The 25,209-nt window shown below is 42.8% G+C and overlaps 1 protein-coding gene across 2 annotated transcripts; it reads left to right on the top strand.

Moving 5' to 3' along the window:
* Window positions 1-226: 226 nt before the first annotated feature.
* Window positions 227-24,632, top strand: mkxa (mohawk homeobox a). 2 transcript variants are annotated; one of them, XM_028433054.1, is made up of 7 exons: window positions 227-363; window positions 1,481-1,751; window positions 3,687-3,846; window positions 6,663-6,816; window positions 10,218-10,631; window positions 22,408-22,441; window positions 22,552-24,632. In XM_028433054.1, the coding sequence occupies exons 2-7, from the start codon at window positions 1,576-1,578 to the stop codon at window positions 22,754-22,756; spliced, it is 1,143 nt and encodes a 380-aa protein (XP_028288855.1). In that variant the 5' UTR covers window positions 227-363; window positions 1,481-1,575; the 3' UTR covers window positions 22,757-24,632. The 2 variants fall into 2 exon arrangements, with proteins under 2 accessions (XP_028288855.1, XP_028288854.1); XM_028433053.1 differs by having other exon boundaries at window positions 22,549-24,632.
* Window positions 24,633-25,209: the final 577 nt, after the last annotated feature.

Here is a 25,209-nt window from a genome sequence, read left to right as displayed (position 1 = left end):
ACTAAACTGAGCCCTGACTAACATTTCAAACTGTGATTCAATGATTTCAGACAGCCTACTTTTTGCAGCGTGATTCCTCCCCTCCTTCTCCCTCCGTCTGCTGGCCTCCGCCCCAGAACCGGCGTAAACCATCAACAGTATGTTCGCAGGCTCGGGCAGTGTACTAGGAAACATGAGCAGGGTGAGATATTCAGAGTCCCGGGCGGCGCGACGCAGGCCGCTGGATAAAGCGGAGGAGGAGACGGCGGTCCGTGTGGTTTGAGCTCAGGATCTCAGGAGGGGAACATGTGAGCGGGGAATGGGCGACTGGAAGCAGGATTATTGTTCTACACAGCAGAGAGACTCAGGAGGGACCCGGAACAGGTACCAAAAGACACGCGGACACAAGTGATTGTTGTTTTAGGGATGAACGTCAGCTTTAACACGTTAAGAGCAGGGATGCAGCGGAGGATAAACTCACCTAAAGCCTGCTCAACTTTGAATGAACTTGCATCATGGCTCGTTATTCTGACAGCCTGTAGAAATCCACATATAATATGTAACGCAGAGATTTGATATTAGAAGTTGTCAGCGTGATATTAATTAATTAGTTTGTTTATTTGGGTGGACATCACTGCACCACGGCACCGTGCGTATTTTCCTGTGACAGCTCCAATATGAAGCGGCAAAGACATTCTAAGCTGAAATCGAAGGGACACATTTGTGAAGCCTGTTTATTTTGCGTTTTCTCCAACCAAAATAAACCATTCAGGACTTATAGACCTGCGAGCGCAGCTCAGAGGAGGAGGCAGGGTAGAATATCCAAGATGCTTGAAGCAGAATTCTACAGGCGCACGTTTTAAAAGGACTAGGATTTAATGTCCACTGCCCAAACCACCGAGCCTGCAGTGTAAATTCTGTTATCCTCGTTTGTTGAAAATAAACTGAGATAGAATTGTGAGTGGAAATTTGTCAACCAGATTTGAGGTTGACGCTTGTGAAGTTTTTATTGCGGCTCGGAAACATTACGCACAAATCAAATTCAGTTATTTACCCACATTCACCCCGCGATTGATTGATTTGCTGTCTGAGCGGATCAGAAATGGTTGTTTCAATATATTTGTGTTTCCATCTGACTTGCGTAGCCCGAGCGCGTCTTTGAATTGTTGTGCGTAAAAAGTTTGCACAAATATTGTCCATTGTTTAGATAAAGCGATATGAAAATGACGCATTACACCAGCGCTGTTACGCATGGTCCTCTTTAACTCCAGTCGGTATGCGCACTGCTGTATGTTGTGTATATGTGTGGGCAGCCACATGGGTAACATCGTGTCAGAGTAAAGCTATGGATTATAATTAATCCTAGATAATATTATATGACAATGATTACTGTGGACTTATTTCTTATGATCCTCATCAGATGTCACCAAATTGTGCGTGCACAGTGTGTCAAGTATATATAAAATGCTGCTTTGGTAAAATATGTAAACTTGTTCCACAGGAGAGGCGCCGGGACACTGTGACAGAAGCAAGGAGACCTTTTTTTATATACATTTTTAATTTTTTTTGCGCATCAGTGGACTTTCTGGCACAAAGATGAACACCATTGTGTTTAACAAGCTGAGCAGCCAGGTCCTGTTTGAGGAGAAAGCAAAGGAGGTGGAAATGAGCAGCAGAAATTACCTAGAAGTCATCGACGGGCAACATCCAGACCTCCTCTCCAGCAACCAGACCATCAGAGACAACCAGGCGATCAGACACAGGCGGAGCGGGTATGTGAAGCATTCCGTTATGTTTGAACGCTGCTGGTCAGCATGTGTGGATGTGGATTAACTGCAGTCCGGGAAGCCCCCCGGGGGGTTGTTGCTGATGAGGAATACCTCTATTTCACGGTTATTTCACTCAGCAGAGCGAGAGAGTGGACAACAATGATAGTTTTGTTATCAGGGCTGTGTGATTATCTCTCCATCTTGTGCGCATAAGTAAGACAGCAGACGCAACTTCTTGGGCCACAGTAGTAAAAAAAAATATATAAATATATATGCAAGATCATTTTTGAGTTATGATAATAATTATTATATATAAAATGACCAAACGGATTTTCTTGTTGTGCGTAATTACGCATTATGCGCAAAATCGGACATTTTTCAATGTTTACAAAGCTGAATGTTTTAAAGCTTCTAAACGTTCAAGAGATGAAGATAAATTAACAATTAGAGGAGCTAGTCTGGCTTTAATGCAGCAGGATGTGATGGATCACAAAACGAAAATCCTTTATTTAGGTGTTGGTGTTCACAGCTAATCTCAGAATTAATAAGTAGGTCAGCCCTGTTCAGTAGCGTGTCTTATAGAGGTCTCCATCTGTTTCCAATAAATAAATTCACCCTTGAGCTCTCTGTGTGGTCTAGTCAATCACATAAGGAACCAGTGTTTTTGTTAAATATATATTTTTCTTAGTGTGTGAAAGCAGGTGTAAGAATGCCCTGATATTATTTGTTTATATTTGCATGTTCATGAGGCACATATCAGAGGGGCCAGGAGGGAAGGGAGTGACAGTACGGATCCTGGTATTATGTGAGCGTGTGTGACTATAAGGCGTCTGCTCAGGGGAAGCATCAGTACTAATGAAGAACATTAAAATATGTGTGTGAGTGTGTGTCAGAGAGATGGAAAGTGTTTAAAACCAAAAGTTCAGAACATGGATGAAATGTTCTTTAGGATGTTCATTGCGATCTAAATTACAAGAAAAATATTGGTAGAACATGAACCTCAGGCAGACTTTGAGGTTAGACTGAAAAATGTTACATCTGCAGTCGGTGGAGCTTTTTTCAAGTGTGAGATAAAGGGAGCAGCGGAGCACAGCACCATACTGACATCTACAGGTTCATAAAACCTGGAGCTACAGGTGAGAGGGACCGCTCCGGGCAGCAGCGGGAACTCATTTAGGAGTGAATTTATAGTGATTTAATGATATTTTACAATATACTATACTATAGTATACTTTTACTATAGTTGCTGTGGTCACTGCTGAGATGCAAAATCGCCACTTAAGGATATATGTTTGTGACCTCATGGTATATTCCCTGCTCTAATGTTTTTCTCTGTTAGTGGAAACCAGAAGTATAATTTCAGTGTTTTTTGTCAGTCCCCTGTGTGATGGCTTGGCTGTGACTATAACCAAAGCTACATTGTTCTTGAGCCACTTCTCTGAGGTGTGAAAAGATAATCTGGTAAAAATGTGTTTTTGTTTGTTTCATTGCAATGTGCTGGAGGTTTGTGGGACACATAGTAAAAAAATAAAGCATGGGTAGCTATTCTCTCTTTCTCTTTCTCTCTCTTGCTTGTCTCTGTGTCTCTCCCTCCTTTAATCCAGCTTCTCTTAGCTTAATTGCAGTGCTTTGGGTGAGAAAATTGCACACTGTGTAGAGTATTCACTTTGTGTGTCATGACTAACAGACTCAGACAACATGCCGCTCCACTTAGCACTCCACTTGCAGCTGCATAACATTGTTTGGCTCCTTTCAATAAACAATGTGATCCTGATCCTCTTTTATGATCAGATTATATCAGACTATTCACAAGGAGACCAAACTGTTTACCGGCACATTAGCCACCTTTTTTTTTCATTTTAATTCACTCATAACTCATGGATTGTTTCAGATTTCCTGTGTGCATTTACACAACGACTGTCCATTCTGTCTTCACAGGGGTCGTCCCAGCGGCGGCAAAGTCCGGCATAAGCGCCAGGCTCTGCAGGACATGGCACGGCCGCTGAAGCAGTGGCTCTACAAGCACAGAGACAACCCTTACCCGACCAAGACAGAGAAAATCCTCCTGGCGCTCGGCTCACAGATGACCCTGGTCCAGGTGAGGCCTGCTTTCAAGTGACGTTGTTGAAGCCGTTGGTCAGGCGACAAAGAAAACATGAGGGAATAAAAAAAAAAAAAAAACAGAGGCATTTCTCAGTATTCATGCAAGCGTGAGTGTGATCAGTGAAGGCTGGCGTTAAGTTATGAGGTGAAATTTGATGTCTGTGGTTGAGAGTCTGTTTAATCAGGTCTGAAAAGTTGGATTTTGACTCGCATTTGCAATTAAGAGTCAGAGAAGGAATATGTTTTTACATCTTGATCTGTTTATTTTACAACAGCCAGGCAGTGGTGAATATTCTTATTTCTGCTTATTTCCAAAGGCTGCAGCTGGCAGTTGGCTTTCCTTTTTTTAACCATATCACAAGCTTCACATTTTGCATATGACCAGACCCTTCTTAGTACAATATTATCATTGTTTTTTAAATTCTACACTCGTGTAAAAGACATCCTTTAATTTTTTTTTTTGACCCTTGAAAAAAGTTTTATATGTTTTAGAGACACATTTATATGAGATATATAAGGCAAATGTAGAAAAAATAGACCACATTATTATTTCTCTGAGGTAGGAATTGAGCCCAGAGGCTGGGAGACGCTGATCTTCTGTTGTAGTAGTGTTTGCAGGTATTGTGTGTGTGCTTTAAGTTGTATTGCACCCTCTACTGCTGACACAAGAGTACACAGCGAGTGGACAACCCGACTTTAACGACTGACAAGCTGACCACTGCAAGGAAAACCCAGCAGTGAATAGGAGTGTGTTCTGCGTGTGGCACGTGCAGCTGTGTGTGTACAGTATCATCTGGCTGACAAGGTCACTGATATGGCCTCAGAAACAGTCTTTCTTTTTTTTTCGGGCCGTCGGCCACGGCGCTTAATCTGGTTCTCATTTTGGGGGGCCTGATGGAGCTGTTTGTTTTGGTGAGGGCGAGCAGAGTGCAGAGGAATGCTTTGTGTTGGACACCGGGATGCTGTGCTGCGAACACACACACACTTGCAACCTCACACACGCTCACACGTGTATAAGCTGACACCCAAATACCAGCAGCAGTGTCAGAGGTCAGTGGAAGATTTCTTGAACGTGAGTGAGGGACGGGTGGGTTAATTATCATTTATTACAATTTCCATCAAGCTGCGGTCTAAAGTTTTTGAATCCGTTATTTTGATTGGCCTTTAATCTTCTTATTCAGTATGAATACTCAGATAGATGATCAAAGGAAACTGACAAAAAATGAGGGCGAACGTCACATATCATGCAAAATATCTGACTATGTATTAATTTATTGACATTTCTTCCCTTTTTAATATTAATATTTTGCGATTTTACATTGTTGTGCAGATAAACAAATAATTTAACAACAATCCTGGGATCACGTGATGACATTTCTCACTATTTTCTGCCATTTTTTTTTATCAAACAATTATTTAAACAATTATTTAAATTTATATAAGCCCTACTGTAACAGTCTATATGCTTTTAAACACAGAAAATCCACAGACACACACATACACACAGGAGCACACGAAGCAGTGGCAAAGCTCACATGGACCCAGGAGAGCAGTTGTTGGGTTAAGTGCCTTGCTCCAGAGCACTTCACACATGAGTGTTTAGGAGGGGAGTCATTCCGTCGCCTGCCCATTGATTTAGGCTAAGAACTACCCAGTTCTTCCACTGTTTAGTCCAGACAAACTGCTGCCAGTAACGCATCACTTCCTGTGCATTTTCCCCTGGAAACACCCACCTGGCACCAGGTGTTTAAAAAGCAACTAAATCTGTCATGTTTCAGCAAAACAGTCCCGTTTTTCCATGTAAATGTTGTGAGTTATTTCTTCAGAGTTTGTGCTAATAATCTGGTGCCATCTCTCCATCCCCATTGAAATCCCTCGCCGTGCCTGCATGCCGTCTCCTCTACGGCACATACAGCGCAGACAGGACACGGGTGAGAGAGCCGGTTTGGCCGCCTTTTTTCATCTCCCTGGGTATCATCTGAGAAGGCGTGCCATCCTCTCGCTCTCTTTTCTTCTCACCCCATTTGACAGCCGTCGTTCTTTTAGTGCTCATTAGCGAGCTCCGTCCCACGGCTTCACCTCCGCCGTCGCCTGGCCTCCCATCCAGTCCAAGCCACATGTACGAGATGCCGCCTTCCCCTTGGTGTGCCACAGAGCTGGGCCAGGAGACAAAGGGACGTGGGACGGTTTTAGTTAACGAGAAACACGATACAGAAAGAGAGGATCAGAAAAATAAGTACTCTAGCATAAGGCCTCTGTCCCAGCCCCTTCATAAGCTGCTTGAAATCTATTGAGCATGAAAAGTTATTCTAGTATAACATCTAATGGTCTCCCTTCCCAGTGAAAGGAAGAGCGGCGGCTCGAGTGTCTTTTTTATTGCATCTTGAAGACAGTGTTGGAAAAAATGTATTATTGGAGGGCGGCTGTGTGAGTCCAATATAAGCACCGGGGACGTACATCTCGGTTGGAACATTAGTTAATGAAACGTTGCGTTCGCTGGCTGTCCGGTGTTTGGAGGGTGTTAAATGTTTCTGCATGGCGTTGATACAGAAAAGATGCACGCTGAGGTGTCTCTCCGGAGCGTCTGGGATGTTTCTTAAAGCTCGCTTTCTGCAACCTGACTCTGTTTCTGTCTTTTGCCTCAGTCTCTCCTGGTTTTTCTGAATGAGACTGATGGCAGGCAGAGAGCAGACGTTTTCTTAGAGGATAGACTTTGTTTTGCTATGGATGTGGAGGAGTTTGGAATCAAAACAATAACATATGTTTCTATTTGCCGTGTATTCCCTTTCCCTTCCCTTCCCTTCCTCTCAGGTATCTAACTGGTTTGCCAATGCTAGGAGACGACTGAAGAACACAGTGAGGCAGCCAGACCTGAGCTGGGCGCTTAGGATCAAACTCTACAACAAATACGTTCAGGGAAACGCAGAGAGGCTGAGCATCAGCAGTGACGACAGCTGCTCAGAAGGTACGACAGGAACACAATGTGTTATTTACAACATACACTGTACCGTGACCACTTACCAAATAAATGCACCCCAGTGTTACAGAAAAATGTGTTAGTCCACAGTGCCAAGCATAATAGTTTCACAATAAAAGCTCAGAAAACATGGGACTTGTACATTTTTTTCTGGCCTTTTGTTGGACAGGACTTGTGACCCTGGCAACACCAAAAGTAGAGCTTTCTGTGGTTTGTAACTGAAACCATGATCCTTCCCAAAACCTAACCAGATATTTTTGTTGTCTAAATCCTAGCATGTAGTGACAGCAAGTGAAAACTTTAAACACAGTTTAAAGTAAACAGAAACAAACAATGAGAACTGGACATGACACTCCCGAGTAACACTTATAACTTCCGCCTCCTGCTGTTGGTGGCATCTTTCAGCTTTTTAGAGCCTTTATGGGTGACTTGATTCCAGACTAGGTTGAAAAATGACACAAATAATGAATCTAAAAACTGTTTTTTGTTTGATAATACATTTAATTCCTTAAATAATCAGCAGTCAAACAGAAACTTCAGGTTTCTTAATATATTCCTAAACAAAAACAACACATGCACTCAGCTGTGTCACAGTGACTTTTGAGTCCTTCCTCTTTGTTTTCAGCAGAACAGTCATTGCATAGCACTCACTGGCGGTCTGTCCTCTCAAACGTCTCACCGAGGGTCTTTTTATATTCTTTACTGGTCTCACAAATAAACACAGCTCCACACTCAGTGCAGTTTAATACAAGGGTATTAATTTAGAACTGCAAATTACATCTGTACTAAAGTTAACCTGCACCTTAGAGCCAAGCAGAATCAAGAAAGCTGTGAGAATACATGCTGTTGTATGACATGCAGAGGAGTGCATAGAATATATGCAGCATATATGCTGATTAAATTTACCACTAGCTCTTACTTACACAGCCTAACTCAACAGATCTTGCACTAATATCCCTGAATAATATTTATTTGATAATTTCTGACCTTTGACCTCTTCTCAGGATGTCTGTGATTAGTCTGCATGTCTATCAAAGTGTTTCTGTATAAGAGCACATAGTATCCTACAGTCTAAATGTCAAAGTGATTTCATTTGTGTGACTGGCAGAGTTTTACATTAAAGCACAGTGGAAAGCTTTCCATTGACTCAGTGTATCAGTGTGATGTATGATCACTTTAGAGATATCACATCATAATGGCTCAGCCCTCTGTTATGAGTTGGTCACATGAACCTGATGAACTTTGTACGCAGTGTCTGGGAAAGCTTCCTTACATCATACGTCTTGTGTCCTCAACAATTTAGAATGTAGCATTATGACATGAAAAGGAGCCAAAGGCCAGACCATGGTCCTCTCTGTGTGCGTCCTAATGTGGACTGATGCTGTGCAGAACCATGTTCTGGGTGTATATAAATGTCGAGTGTGTGACCCAGCCAGGGAGACACAGAGGCCGGCGGGCTGCGACACGCTGTCATTAAGACACCCCGCTGAGCCAACCTCTGCCTCCCAGCCTGCAATTGGAAATGAATAGCTCTCTGTCAGTCGTGTATTTACTGCAGACACATGCTGATTCTCAAGGGAGAGACGGCCTCTTTTTTTTCTACTCCCTGACAGCACAGAAAACATGGTCAGGAAGCATTAAAAAAATAAACGTATACACTCATGCAGTTAAAGAATGAACTGAGAAGACGAGCGCTGTGGTGTCAGTGATCTCTAATTAAATTTCAGAGGAGGAGAGGCCCGAGCGTGCGGCTCACACAGGAATGTGCGCATGGTGTTTGCATTGTGTCTGCCACAGGCCACTGTACCACCGGAGGCTCTGTATATCTCCCTGACTCTTCTCCCTGTCACATTATGGTTATAAAGCTATCCGCAGCCTGCTCCCACTTCTGTCCCATGTGCTAAAAGGCCCTCCATTATGTTTTTAAACTTATGCTTTTGTTCCAGAGACTATTTATGGGACTAGATCTGACCCCACTGACCAAGTGTACATTCCTCTTACTGTCCTGAAATGGTCCAGCTTGTTTTGTAGCTACAGTTGGATGTCCAAGAGCTGTTTTCTGCATTTGGGATCTGGAGAAGACATGTTGTCATAGAAATGTGAAAATAAGCTTTATTTTAAATGTTGACAAGTGTATGTGTGAAAGGACACTGACATGGGATCAAAATGACAGGGCGCATGTGTTTGTGCAGAGGAGATTTTCTTAATTTCTTAAAAGTCAGACAGTGCAGGGGGGAAGGAGAGCAACTACCTCCATGTGTTTCTGATATGTAAGAGCTATAATTTTGATTTGGCCCAGACTGAATCAAATGTCCAACCTGCCCAAATTACAAAATTACAGTCTTGGCAGGGACAGTATCTAGACTGAACTTCTCCCTGATTTCCCTCCTGCCAGAGGATATCTGGTTTTTCAGTACAGTGTTTTATCTTTCACCCCCGGTTCTTTCATCAGGTAGGGACCCATGATTTAATTCAATCTCTTCAACTGCAGAGCACACTGGAAATTATTTATTTCTGCAGGGGGACAGGGGGGTGGGGGTGGGGGGGGCGTAATCTGCTTCTGATGGAGAGGAAATCGACTGCCATCCGTTATGGTTTGGTAATGCGTCCTCAGTTTCTTGGCTGGGCTTTCTTTTCTTGAGGTGATGCCAGCAGCAGGGCAGGAGTGCCAGGTTAAAATCTTGCTGCCCCGCTCTTTGGACTCCAAGATTAGCTTAAAATAATCAGAGCCTGAGTCAGAAGGGAGAAGCTGGAGCGGGAGAAGTAGGCTACAATAGTTTCTGAGGAAATATTACATGACCGCAATGTGCATTAATGGCAATTGGATTTATTTTTGGGTGACTTCACGGAGATATGAAAATCACATTATCTTAAATATGAACTGTATAGGGTTAAGCGTTGATGCATGACAACTTACTGATGCACAGGAATACTATATCATTCTTAAAATTAAGGTTCAAGGGCTCACAGTGTAACATTTAGAGTCTACCTTACTCTGAAACTTTAAAAATAGCTGTAATTTAGTTGAACGCCTGTTAATTTACCAGCTACCTAGTGAGCTACTAGTACTAGTGCTTAGCTGGTTAACAGTGTCTGCATGCAGTAGGTCTAGCAGCCAAACATTTCAAAAGTTTTCTCCTTCTAATGCTTTCTGTCTCAGTCCAGCATCAGCTCTCAAATGTAGGCAAAAATCCTTAAAACCTCATAATTTTAATAATATTTCATTAAATATGCACATATTAGCATATTATATTAACTTCAATAAAGCTTTGTTAAACTTCTTTTAAGCAAAAGGAGAACAGAAAAATGTAAACAGGAAGTAGCCAAGATAATAAATGGAATTCGCCTTCATCTACTCGACTATCTTTGTGATTTTGCCCCTGTTGCAGATGGTGACAACCCTCAGAGAACACAGAATGGCCCCGAGGAGCTCAACAAACCCATGTACCAGAGTGTCATCAAGAAGGAGGGCTCCTCCATGGTGGGCATGGGCATGAGCATGGGCATGGGTATGGGTATGGGTATGGGTATGGGCATGGGCATGAGTATTGGTATGGGAGCAGGGTTGCGGTCAGCTGCCGAGGCCGCCTCACTGGCCGAGGACTACGTGTCACCACCCAAGTACAAGAGCAGCCTGTTGCACCGCTACCTGAACGACTCGCTGCGCCACGTCATGGTGGCCAACGCCGTCATGGACGCCCGCAAGAGGAACCACTCCGGCTCCTTCAGCTCCAACGAGTATGACGACGAGCTGCTTTCGCCGTCCTCCTCCGAGGCTGAGGCGAACTTTGTTTATCGGGCTGGTAAGGAGCCACATTTCTTGCATTCTTTCCCCTTAGAGAGTCTCCCTCTCACACACACGACATCCTTCACTTTTGTGCTTTTTTTTGTCCCCTCCATCTGCACACATTTTGTTTTAATTCCTGCAGCTGGTCCATTATTTCCAACTGTCTGCCTCTCAGCCTGTCTTCCTGCCTCTCTTCTATCTCTGCTGCTATCACACACTCCTGCTTTCATTCAGCATGAGTTTGTTTTGATGAATGTGACTCTCGTGACTATTGAGATAGAGATATGAGCGCCTGGATGCTTAAAAAGCATTTTATTAGATTTAAGTGCGGCTCATTGTTTTTACAATACACACACATTCATCCATTTACTGGACAGGAACCATGTACTGTCACTTTACACACACACACATGCACAGGCTGTTTTTCACCCGTTCCAGCCAATGGAATTCCCCCCAGACAGCTCCTCTGACCAGGCCAGACACAACAAGGCCATGTGGAACATGCTCACTTTCAGGCTACTGTTTGGCATGTGTTTGATCCTGCCATGAGGTCCTGCTGAGAGAGCAGAGGCGAGGCAAGCCGGGCTGTGTGTCTGTGTCGGCAGGCATGTGTGATGTATAAATGCATGAAGATTTTCACCTTTAATATTAAAAAAAACCTGACGCCAGTTTTATTGTATATCAGTGCCGCTAAAGTGTTTACAGTCCTCAGAGTCGGAGGTATCTGGGTTCGATTTCCTGCCTTGCAGAGAAGACGTGGTCATGTTGCTGCCTTCCAGACGAAAAACTCTATCTTTGCTCTGGTCAAAGCTCTAGTTTCCTTCTCTCTCTCTGCCTAGTTTAGTATTTTCATATTCCTCTGTAATGTGTTCCACTCTGCGACTGTGTTTTGGCACAAATGGCAGAGAATGGAATTCTCCACAAGGAAACAATCCTTTAAAAAATGTGACATTTACTTTAACAGAAGCGTATTTAGAAATTTTGATTGTTGCCTTACCTTAAATATAACTGATTGAATTGACATTGGGCTGTGATTTAGGGGTGAACTGTCCCTATAAGGTGAAACAAATAGATACATGTGAATTACAAAATGATCCTGACGTGCATAGAAACAAATGCTGTTGTAAAAACAGTCAACTACATTTATAGCAGCTCATGTACATATATATTAATTAAAACGTGTATCACCCAGCATGTAGTGTTTGAGAGAAAAACCCTTTGTCGTTAAATGACTTCCTGTGTTCTTTTAACAGCAGTGAAATAAGTACTTTTCAGCTGACCCAGCTTGAAAAGTTTTCTAGTGACATAATTGATGCTGATGTTCTCCCAGCTGTAAATTTAGTGCGATTCACAAAACTCTGCAGGCTACAGAGACACACAGCAGTTTTAGCTGGAGGCTCGTCTGAGCTGTGAACAATCAAGGTCAGCTCTGTCTTCCTCGGCTGAGAACACTGAGCCTTTGTTCATGCAGACTTCATAACCAACAGTAATGTTTTCACTTTCTGCTGAGCATGGACAGGACCCGGAGGGGCCGGATTTGAAGGTGTAGGAGTGACGGAAGATGAGGAGGGGGGGAGTTTTGTGGAAAGAAGAGTGGATTTTATTGTGTCTCTTATGGACAAATGTGTTTCATATTATCTGAGCGTGAAGCAGTAAGCGCGTGTGTGTGTGTGTGTGTGTGCGGGGTTTGTATGAAATGCTTCAATGACTGCGACGGGTACAGTCCTCCTGATTGAAAAACTTAAAACCCTGTGACCTGAACGAACATCAGTGAAGCACCTGCTGAGACTCACAGATGGAGAAGGAAAGAAAGAGATGGATAGACCAAGTGAGACTTATAACTCCCTCTCTACCAGATTTTAATAAGCGAAATCCCAAAAAAGGATTAATTCACCTGGCTGACCTGCTGTTTTTAATAGAGAGTAACTATTTTATCTCTATGGTTAATATAATTTCTTGGCGTTGACGTCTCCCTCTTGGATTTTTCAGACTCTGGCACCCTTACAGAAGTGTTACTCTGTTACATGCAAGAGAAGCTCTTGAATCCACACATGGAAAGTTCTCAGAGGCGGTGTTGACTCATGGGATCGAACACCTGCTGGTGTGGCGCTCCGATCCGATCGCTCGCTCAATGAAACGAAACAAAGAAAAGTCGAGTAAATGAAATTTTAATTCCACATCTGATCTCGCCGACGCAGACAGAGCAAATGAAAGAGCGAGGAGAGAAATAAGTTTAAGCTCAGGTTTGCATCATTTCCTCTGCAGTTTTTTTTCCTCCTGTGAGCTGCACATTCCTGATATTCCTGCAACGAACACATTCCTCTTTTACAAATAGTTTTATTGTGTTTTTATAATAAGAGAAAAATTATTCCCTGAGTAGCAGATTTCACATAAATCTGTACTTATATCAGTAACACACAAGGAAAAGACAGAATAAATCAGATTTAGGTTCTCAGAATGTTCCCCCGCTTTCTTTTTGACAGTGACAAAATGTCTGACATTTTCAGTCCACGGGGAGGAAAAGAATTTGAACTTGAAAGAATGAGCTCAAACACAAAACGGTGTCTCTCGGCACATTCTTGTGCCGAATTCCTGCTTGTAAAACAATTGTGATTGGTCAAAGCAGGAGTGGCGTGCCTGTTAAACATCGTCTCATTGGCTTAAAAAGTCCCTTTAATGGCCCTGCTGGTTGTTGTGGCCGCAGCCTGAGCCCCTGTGACTACAGAGGGCAGTCAGACGTGGCAGGAGATGGAGAGTGTAGATTTACCCCAGTGGAAAACTAAACTTCACACACACACACACACACACGCTCATGTACAATTCATAGGCCTCATACAAGCACATGCACACACCCATCCAGTACAAACAGCCACATGCGCGCACAGTGCAGTTCAAAGCCTGTGGGGAATTTCATTGAACACAAGGAGCAATAGAATTCCATCACACATGCCAGGGGTTTCATGCCAAATTACCCTTTAATGGGATATTAAATGGCAGGAATCTGGCTGAATGTTTTTCTTCTTGCTCGGTACCAGATTTCGCCCCGTCCGATATCATATAGATCATTATACGCCAAACAGCTCCCAACGTTTCTGCGGACGGGGACTCTGAGATCTCATTCAGAGCTTTTACATGAGATTGACAGTGGGAGGTTTTCTCAGGTTCTCCCCTTTATGGACTCTGGTTACAGCTGAGTACAGTAGCCTGATGGTGAATGTCTAGAGCTTGCCAATGCATCTATTGATGTGGAAAAGCACCAATAACTGGGAGGCAGTCAGCGGCCAACAGCAAGTTTCCAGTGATTAGATTTTTATGTGCCCGTTTCGAAACGTGCGTCTATTAAATTAAGGTAATGACATTAAACAAGAGTACAGCCAGGCTAATGGCTTTGAGAGCTAAATCAGCATCGGCCTGCTTACAATAAAAATGCCAACTTTCAGAAGTTTTGGAGGCAATGTTCGTCTTCTGAACTGTGCATGCTAAATTTTGCTAACTAATGCTAAAGTGAGTTTTTTTGATTTGCAAGATTTTGAACAAATTTTGATGTCTGCACAAGATTCAAAGTCAAGGGATTACCAAAGTCCTTAAGCTGCATTCAAAACAACTCAGAAATCCAGATATTCCCACGACTTTGAAAAAGTGGAAGGAACGAAAGAAAACTTTTCTGTGACTTGTTGATGAAGATTCTCAGTCATCCAGGTCATAATACGTAGAGAAGATTGAGTTTTCTTGAAGACGTTTCGCTGCTCATCATATGACTTGCACCTGTCTTATGTCAAACAACAATAGCTGTTGACCTCACCCCCACTCACCTCAAAATCCACGATGGCTGCTCTGTGAATCAGTATTGAAAGATGTAGGATTATAGGCTATAGTTTGTAGATATTCATGGACATCTATGGGCTTTTTATATATTTGACCATATGCTGTTTTTAGGCTAATATATTAGCATCTTATGTTACAGTTTTCTAGGCTTTTTGGCTTGTTGGACCAGAATGTCATTCCAAGCTCCAACCTCCAATGTCCGAGGTCTAGTGAACGCACCATTAGTACTAGTATACAAGTATATTGTGGTCATAAACGTTGCATACATTGTAACTTAGCAGTAGTGATTCACGAGGATAGCAAATGCTAATGGGTACGTCCAAGCTTTGGTTTTCATGCATGTAAAAATACTTAGAGGACCACCATATTTATACAACCCACTGTAAAGGGAACATCAATGTCTCGTAACTACAATTAAAATGTGTTTAGACTCGCCAAAATGGCCTAATTATTCATCTTTAGCTTTAACATGCTATTTATTGCATTTTTATCAACCAATACAAATATTAGAATAGTTTTTTTATTACTATTTTACAGCATTCTCGTGGTTTATTTCTAAATCATTTGCTGTTTAACACTTAGGGTTCTTAGAAATCCATTCAATGAAAACAGCCGTGTTTGACAGCAGCCACTGAGATCCTGAGGGCCTTTCAAATTAGGTCACCGTAAGAGCCAGACAGTTATTGAATTCTGGAGCGTTTAGTAGCACTTAAAGAGCTCCAGAGTCATCCAGGTGAATGGAAGAAAAGTAATCCTAATGTGGAAAAAAAAAAGTGTTTGGATTTCTTGTCTTGAGGTAGAAAGGTAGAAAGATGTGATGGTCTCTGATGATAAAGAAAGATTTCTATCATGGCTGTTTTCTTTTTTTCGACTAACAAGATCTACTTAACTGGATTTCCTTTACCATTAATGTCTTTCTTGTTTCCTTTTCCAAAGAAACCCCACTGTGATGATTTATTCAGTGGGGTTGTTGAGGGACGGTGGCTGTTGTGTCTGATTTAAGACTCTTGATGTCTCGCCCACTGACTGATGAGCGGCGGCGTAATTTACTGTAGGCCACAAAGCAACAGGAAAGACAGTGCTCGAGGGCCGCTTGATGACAATGAGCCACTCCCGGACAGTGATGGATGGATCGTCTTAGGAATCCAGAGATGTGGATAGACTGGCTACAGTTTGCTCTTTCCACTGTTTCAAAGGCAAGGGGAGAGAGAGAGAGAGAGAGAGAGAGGAGGGGTTGGGAATGTTGTTCCAAGGCAGCAGCTTTTGCCAAAACTCACTTGGTTCAGGTTGAGCTTTAGAAATCAGTGTGGATGGGAGGAGAGGGAAGGAGAGAGGCACTTGTTCCATCCAGATGAAGAGTTGAGTTTCCTCAGCAGGGGCCTGTTGGGAGAAGAAAGACAGCATGGTGGCAGTTGTACGAAAGGAGGGCGTGTGTGTCTGTTTGTCTGTTCTTGAATTTCTATTCGCAAAGATAGGCTGAAAAGTGAGGACAGCTGGCCGGCCCTCGCTTTGTAAAGCCTCTGTTTCAGCACTGGGATTTAGGGAGAGGGTGAGACTAACGATTAAACGGAGGTGAAGGTTCATCCAGATGACAAACTAAATAAATATATTTTTGCTCCTACCCCTTATTGTGTTTGGTTCTGCTTATGATAGTTCATTAACATAAGAAGTGCAGATGAAACTTCTGTAAACTTTCTGCACAGAGAAACATATTGACACTTGCGCAGACTTTGGAAGTTGAGTTAGGTGCTCAAATACATGCAGATGGATCAACCTTCTCTGAGGAACGACTCACTTTTGGAACCAGCTTCCAGTGGCCATTTTAGGAACTGCAGTTTTAGCATGTTTTGTTTTGCTGCTGGATGCAAAAGTGACATATTTGCCCATAGTTTCTTCAGCTAAACTTAAAGTTTCACCATGTGATATGCCAGTGACTCAAAAGACCTGAGGTTTGTTTGTCATGTTTATCAGACGAGATTTAAAAGACTTTTCCTACTTTTATTGCTCATTATATGAGGATTTCAGCTTTTTGTAAAACATGATGCATTTCTTCCTCTGGACATTTGCAGTGTCATTTTATCATGTGTAACTGCAGATTGGTGTCTGATAAAGTCCTTGTGGTTCTGGCAATAGGACTACGGACTAGATTACATAAACACAGTCTGAAGCGAGGTCTTCTGTGAGGTACATTAAAGTGTCCTTCGGGGTGTGGCTAGTCTGATGGTGGGAACGACCAGAAGTTGGCAGAGTGGAGGTATAATCCTGGCATTAAGCAGTGGTGCAGCTTCATGCGAATGGAAAGGTGGATAAAAACAGAGAGAGAGAAAGCCTCTGTCATTGGAAGATGGGTTGTTGGCTTCCGACCACTAAACAGAGACGAAGCACACAGAGAAGACAGCAGCAGACTGAGAGTGTTCGTTCTAACCGTCGAGTGTTAACAGACAAACATGGGCGCAGACACTGTTTATATGCATCTCCCTAACATAGAACTGGAATAATAAGCCCTTTCGACCTGATCGTTTTTAAATCATCGGCACGCCAAGGCTCTCTGGGACACACACACACACACACACAATCAGGTCATCAGATTCAGAAAACACAGCTGCCTGCCTAGTCAGGGAAACCGAGCCACCCTGCCCGGCTCTGTATAAAACACAAATTGTTTCCATTTTAAAAGCCGGGCCGTGTCTAGAACAATGGGCTGCCCATTGTGTTCCCACGGGATAGAGGAGAGCGCTTTAATGAGAGAGCAGAGGTGTGACCTAGCAAGGACACACACACACACACACATGCATGCAAAAATTCCCCAAAGAGTGTGAGAAGGCGATTCGACTACCACTGTGAGGAATTGCAACATAATGATGCAGTGAGCGCAGCGCAAACATATCATTTGGCCTCCAGCTCCTGACAAAAAAGGCTATTTTTTGCGCACATGTAAACACTTAAAAATCTGAATAATGTTTACTCGTGGTTCCTGCTCTTTTTTCCCTCTAATGTGCGTGTGTGTGTTTTGTCCACCGCAAACAACAGCCAGTTCATCCCCCCCGGGATGTTACGGAGATAGCTGTGATGACAGGGCTTGGCGGAGGAGAGACGGCGCTGTTTTGTCTCTTCGGTACCTGTTGTACGAAGCAGTGATAAGGGGCTCATCTGTTAATCATCAGCGGAGCGTCCCTGTTGTCATGAAGTCAGCGTGAGCTCAGTGATCCTCTGATACCATCTCTTCCTGCTTTTCAATCTTTCTGTGAGGATCATCTGCCAAAAAGAGAAACCCCTGCTGTGGCAGTCCACCCACACAGAGAAGACACTCGTCATGACAACATATTTACTTCTTCTCATTTTGGCTGATTTACTGGGGGCCCTGATTACACTCTGTTTACTGGCACTTGTAAACACAATGACAACCTGGCAGCATTTAAACATCTGAAACACTGTTATTATTCCTCCATCTAGCATGAAGACACAAGGCAATCCTCACTGCTGGATCTCGGTTATCTGCTCCGACCGCAGCCACACCAGTGTGTCATCTGCCGGGCAGACACGGAAAACTTAAAAAAAGAAAGAAAAGAAAGAAAGCAAATGGTCGAGTCGTTTTTGGGCTGCGTCTCAGTATCTGTCTGTCTGTTTCCCTGCATGTATGTTCGTTTTAATAGTATAAGAGCTAATTATTCAATATTTTTATAAGTGATGAAAGTGTTGTCAAGGCAAACGCATTAAATTCACACCATGAATGATGTCTTTGGCAAACAGAGTGGAATTGACAGTTTGGTTTTTTGGAGAAAATCAGAGACAGACAGGAGGAGGAGGAGAAGAGGAGAGGGGTGATATAAAAGTAGCATTGGCAGCGCTTAAAGCGATGGAGTGCCAAAGCATCTCTAACTTCATTTACAGACTCTTCTTGACATTATAAAAAGAGCACATCACCATAAAAGAAGGATCTTAAAAGAATCTCACACCTCCCGAGGCCCAACTCAAAGATGTGGCCTCAAGTGTTTTTGGCCAGAAGCTTTTAAATCCACAAGTCTGCACATTTAGTAATAGATATATGACTTAGCATCCAGTAAGCTGAGTCTCATGAGGCGCTGCAGGAGGTAAAAACAGCCTGCAGATTGAGACGCTTTCTGTTGTCTGTGACTCGCCGGCAGTGACAGTAACTCCTGACTCATCATCAGCCCTCGAGCTCAGCAGCCTGAGACTTCAGAGAGCCTGATCTGTTCTCATCCTGATCTGTGCTGTGGCTGCACAGGTCAGCGGCAAGCAGATTGTTGAGTCTGCAACACTGCTCTGGTTCTCATCAGGTGCTTCAGAGAAAATCAGCTTAGCTCATTTCCTAACTTCAACAATTGATTTGTCTGTGTGTCTGTGTGTGTGTGTCCAGCTTCATCAGCCAATGGTGGAATCGTCTCCTCATTTTGGTTAGAATCATACTACTCAGTGATAAACAACTTTCTTCTATCACTGGGTTTAAATAACATCACTTAGAACTTCTGAGTTTATGAGAGACCAGCAACATTTTTCACAACCTGGCAACCCAAAAAAAATCTGTGAACTGGGCTTAAAATCACATTTTTGTGTCACTTTTTAAATTGCTCATTTAATTGTCAACATTTTGGACAAAATGACAGAACTCCTACTCATATTTTGGAGCTAAAATATGAAGCATATGCCAAGAATTTCTTTGTTTTGGGTTGATGTCAGAACAAAGGTTTTGTCACAACCCTCCTGTGATCGAAATAATATGTGCATGCCTGCTGTTTTGTAATGATGGTAAGAAGTTTGCCTTAAAAGTATGATATTGTCCTAAACCTAACCAAGTCGTTTTTATGCTTAAACCTAACCAACCCGCAAGTGAAAGTATGGAAAACAGAGCAGCGTCCTGAGTGATTAAGACCTTTTAAAGCATAATTCATCAGTCAAATGTCCATATAGTATAAGTTACGTTTCCCCCAAATAGTTGAACTATTCCTTTAAATCCTGTACGTCCTCGTCTCCACTGTGTTGTTTTCTGTGGATTATTGTAAAGCCACTGAAGACTTATTTTTGGCAGCATGTGATTTTTGGTGACTCAGAATTGACACTTTCAGTCACTTTGGATAAGACCACCAGCTAAAAGCCTCAGATGTCATAAAAACCCTGTGTATGTGTGTGTGTGTTTATTTGCCTGCCTAATTCAGCCCAGCCCATGGTTTGTGCATTAGAGCTCGTCTTGTTTATTGTTGTGTGTTGCTAACAACAGCACCAGATGGTAATGATGATAGTCAACCGCGCTCCTCCACAGTCATCTTAACAGGTGGAAACTCGTTCCCTCTCTAATTTGTCAGCCCCCGCTTGTTTTCCCTCACTTTCACTAAGTTTTGCTTAGGCTACTCTTTACTCTTCTCTTTCTCTCTCTCTCTCTCACACTCTCTCTCTCTCCATCACCCTGCCGTGATGTTAAGTGAGCTAGTATTTTTGGACTTCCAGCACATCGCCAGAAACCATCAGACGTCTTAGCTTTCCCCTCTGGCGGTCCGTGAAACCCCACTGTCAGTGAAGCCCAAAGGCAACAGCGAGGTTGACTGAGTGTTCAGTAGCAAAGTAGTAAAACAACAACAAAAAAAAAAAGATGAGAAAATAATAAAAAAAAGGTCTTGCGTGATTTATTGGCGATTTATTGAGACTTTGGCACAGCTTTTGTTTTAAAAAATCTGAGTTTTAGATGTTTTAGGCAGAGGCCTTTGGAAATAGAGTTTTTTGCAAGCAGTGGTGCTTCTGTAGAATTTGAGGTCTGGGGCTCCCGAGGGGCCACGGTGGTGTTTAGGTCTGTGTGTCCACATCTTAGAAAACACTGTTTTGTATGTTCTACATCTGGACAGTGGCTGTCTCACACACACACTCAGTGAAAACACTTTAATCTATGGATGGAAAGACTCACACCCGCAGTGACTTCAGAGCACACAAACACACACTTTTCTTTGTCTTTGATGTTGAGCTATCGACCTCCTTGCTGCTGTCACAGAGCAGTCTTTAAAAACTGACCTAATATGTCTTACGGGGGTGAACGTAAACAACACATGAACAGTGTAATTGGCCTGTAATTACAGTGCTGTGATTATGGAGAATGGAGCATATTTTAAATCAGGACCGATCTGCTCTGCAGCCCTGGCAACAATCAGGAGATAGAGTGCAGAGGGGATGCCTTCGCAGTCAAATACCTACTTCGTATTCACAATTAAATTTGAACAATGGCTAAAAAAAATAGAGACAGATTAAAAATTGGAGGGTAAGAGGAGATGGATAATATCAGGGGGCTCTCAATAACGTATTCTTGACACAGCGCAGAGTCGACCTTTATTAAAACAGACGGGAAACAGCATTTGCTTTGGCCGCGTTGCATGAGAATGTACCTGGATCGGGAGGGATTACAGCAAATTGCTGCAGCAGGAGGTGAACAGTTAGAGGACAGAGGACAAGGGACCCGGCAGAGGAATATCAATAAAGGAAAAAAATGAAGGCTCGCTGATAAAGCATGATAACAGTGCAGGGAGAGATAGGACAGCAGGGAGTTGTGGGCCAGACAAGAATGTCCTGTGGTTTTGTACTTCTGGGTTATCATGTCCTCATTTCCCTCTCATACGTGTGCTCACACATTCCTCCTCTTCTTCAGTCTAAGAACGATCAACAGGAGAGTATAGTGAGGTATATCTCTCTCTGTGGAATACACCTATTACAGAAAGAACGGGAAAACTACAGGAAACTTCATAATCAGGCCCACATTAGCCTCGCTAACCCGGCATTGTCAGCACGGGTCACGCTACATAGGAACGCTTTTGGAAAAGAAGCGAGGCGTTGGGAATAATTAGGCGCTCATGGCAGCTTGGAGAGAGTCTGATCCAGATATTTGGAAAAACTATGGAGGGCTTTGGCGAGGTTAGAGGTGACAAAGCAGAACGGTGAAATCCTTCGTGTTCTTTCTCTGATGCCGGAGGAGTTTTGGCTGTTCAGTCTCTAAACACTACGGTGTCCTCGCACAACCTTTTTCCAGAACCCTTCAATGAAGGAGGGGACGTTCAGGAACGCCCGTCAACACTGGTGCAAGGAAGGGACTTGTTAAAACAGCAGCTTTTGACGCGGCTGTGATGCCGCCGATTGTTAAGGATGAACTTTGAACTAAATGGAAAGTCTTTTGAACATTCTTAAGTCGTCCAGTCATCTTTACCTGGTCAAGACCGAGTATCTTAAAAGCTCACAGGGCCTTAGCTGTGTGTTTAGTTAACTTAAAGGAGGCTGCGCAGCTCCAAAGTCCAGATGCTCTGCTCTCTTTTAACGCCTTGTGAAACGCCAAACCCCTGTCACCATATTCACTGCTGGGCAAAACACACCTAAGGCTGGACCCGAGACAGAACGCAGGTTCAAACACACACACACACACTCTCGTGCTGAAGTAAACAGTTGCCCTGAAGAGAAGTTTTGGTTTCATTGTTTAATGACTTTGCTATTCCTTACTAATGTTTTACATATGAGATAGAGATTGCTCCCATTTGAGGAAGAAAAAACAAGAGAGCAAGAGAGAGCAGGCATCCATCTTTCTCTCACTGACTCACTAAAATCTTTTACACTCAGTCATTTTCGATCTGATTTTCTCAGACAGCTCAATTATGTTGGCCCGGGTCCATTTGTTTTCCAACAAAATATTAGAGAATGGAGTTTATGAGTCATGTAAGAAACATCTTTCAACCCGATCCTATTAGTCACCTTGTTTCTTGACGGCTTCTTGCAAAACGTCAGTTTTTTTTGTCCAGCGTCTGTACAAAGAGTGAAAACAGAGCAACACATGTTTGCACAGGATGAAGTGTACACATACAGCACAGTACAAACACACACACACACACCTCCTGAATGTTTTCACCATTGAGATTCAAATAAATCCTCATTGACCCCAGAGAACTCTGCAAAATTAACCTTGTTCTCCCTCCTTGTGCTTTCAGAAACCACAGACCATGGATCAAGTAAATGTGACAAGTAAGTGGACTTTCTCTTAGCAACAACAGATCCTTCACATTTCATTACATGACCTCTAACGCTCTCTCTGTTTTGGTCTTCCATGTGCATGTTTGCGCGATCGTCAGCAGTGTCGGTGGCGTCGGAGCTGCGCAGAAGGAGAAGGTGAAGGGCAAAGACGAGACATACTGGAAGGAGATCAACGCCGCCATGGCCTTGACCAACTTGGCGCAGGGGAAGGACAGCGCCTCCGGGACCACCAGCTGCATCATCCAGAAGTCTTCCCATATAGCAGAGATCAAGACTGTTAAAGTTCCACTGGTGCAGAAATATTAGCACTAACGTCATCGTCTATGCAACCCAGCAAACATTCCTGTTTCAGCAAATAAACTGACATGAAAAGAGCTGTGTGAGGAGGAAGGGAGAGACAAAAAGAGAACCTTCTTTCTTTTTGCTTGTTTAAAAGAGGCCTTCCTTTTCCAATGTGCAGTATTTCCAGACACTTTTGTAATGTTAATTTATTTTTTATGTTTTTTTTTATTTCCTCTTCTTTATTTTCTATTTTGCCAAAGTGCCTTTAGACAAATACGACTGTGGTGTGTGTGAAGGAATATTTTAACTCTAACTAAGACATGATTCAGAACTTTGTGAATGAACAACTCCAGCATGTGCCTTAAGGACTAAATGAGCTCATCATCAGAGGCACTGACGAACTCAGAAGATGCACAGCGTGAATTCTCCAAAAGCATTGTTTAGACTGAAGCCTTCATTTTGACTGTGGCCGTGCGCTGCTTTGTCTCAGTTGGACTCTTGTTCGCTGGCAGGCAGCAGGTCGATAAGCAGCCGCGTCTCGGCCTTGGATTTTAAGCGAAGGATTCCTTCCTTATCTCAGTTGCTGAAACGTGCACAAACGCTCAGCTGGACCCGAATAACGACGCACTCACACACACGCAGCGACAGCAGATGTGTATACTCAGATCCACACGAAAGAATGCCATGGCCTAAAAGGGATGTTTTTGCTTTTGCATTATCAGTGTTTATGTGGACAGTGTTGCCTTTTCAAGAACAAGATACTCAGAAAAAATGAAAAGAAATCAGCTCCCCGGAGCCTTTTGATCCTCAGCCCTCTCAGCTGTTTAGCATTACATTCAAATTGCTGTTTACAAGGAGCCAGAGGATAGGCTTAAAAGTTCAACTTTCTTCCCCTTGCTTTCTGTTTTTTTCTCTTGACTTCAAAAATACATTTCAGTATTATCTCTTTGTCAAACTATTTGTTATTGTCAGTCTGTATATGTCTGCTTGTTTTTTGTTTTTTTGATCAGCTGTATCGTCATCCAGTGGAAAGAAAGAGGATGGTGACCGATGCCAAGTTCACAATCAAACTGAAGTTGGCTGAAAGCTGACTTTTTAATTTTATGTATATCTTCAAGGTACTGTTTATGTGTCAAAATGTACACTCCTTCATGAATTGTGCAGTTTTTTTTTTGACAAACCAGACTGTGCTTATAGTCAAGGACTTTGAGAGGGAGTGAAGCTGCACAAAGTGACTTTTTATGTGTCTTGAATGTGCAACAACAAAAAAAAGCTGCACTCAGTTCTTACAGTTTTTTGGTGTTTTCACATAAAGAAATGAAGGACGACCCTATAAAATCCTCTTAGTGTGCCTATGGACGTATAATGAAATGAATCGCACTAACCCATCCCCAGGCACTATTTGCTTATGCAGTGGGGGCTGTGAGGCTCCACACATGTTTTTTATACACCTGATCCAGGCAGGGTAGCTGCGGGGTAGTGCCGGGTGTTTCTAATCGCACCTCTGAACCTCTGGACCGCTTGCGACCCTCACACCTCGCACGAAACTCCGGGAAGAGACAACAAGAGAGAAGAGAAGACAGAGCTGCCTTTGTTGTTCCAACCTGCCATCAACAAACCACACTATGAGTACAAACAAAGGGCTCTCTGCAGCCAAGACTTTGGTACTGTACATGCCTTTCTCTATCACAACCATGCTGACAAATGGGAAGCAGCGGTATGTATTAAAGCTTATAAATTATTATTACAGACTTTGTCAAAACAAAGAAAGTGGTGACCATAGTTTGTTTTTTATTGTTAAGTTATATGAATGGAGATTTTTGTTTTGTTTTGTTTTTGTGGTTCATTTTGATAGAGACTGGATTTTCAATCCAATGACCAAATGCATATCTCCTTGTATTGTCCGACATGTAAAATTTCTTTTATAAAAACAGTTGTTACATGGTCAAAGCAATGAATAAACCTCTGAATGAAATTAAACTTTTGTTTATTTTTTGGGGGGTTTTAGTCACAGTCCTATTTTGTGTGTGCGTCTGTCTAAAAATAGACGTTTGGAAACTGGAATGAGCCGAGATGAGTTGAGAAATTACCAGGAATGGCCAAGAACTGAAGTTCCTCAAGCAGCCACTAGAGGCTGCTCCACAAGTGAGTCACTCCCCATAGACCCTTCATAATATGATGTCCAGGAATAAACATGTTTCGAGCCTGAGTCTTAAGATACTTTATATGCACCAGTCCTGCTTTTTATTTATATATGTGTGTGTGTGTGTGTGTGTGTGATTCTAGGTCCCTCCGTGGCTTTTTTCAAATGTCTGTCCTCTTAAAGGGTATGTAACCACATGTCCTCGCCTTTAAATAGCCACTTCAATAAACATTTGTTTTCTTTTGTTTGATGCCATCAGACTAAAGTCTTCGCTCTAACCATCGCTCGACACTCATCACAATATAGAAGATGTTTGTTTACGGCACAAAAGGCG

This window comes from Parambassis ranga, chromosome 20 (assembly GCF_900634625.1).
Source record: "Parambassis ranga chromosome 20, fParRan2.1, whole genome shotgun sequence".
Classification (NCBI taxonomy): domain Eukaryota; kingdom Metazoa; phylum Chordata; class Actinopteri; family Ambassidae; genus Parambassis; species Parambassis ranga.
This window is presented reverse-complemented; position numbering and strand designations above follow the sequence as displayed.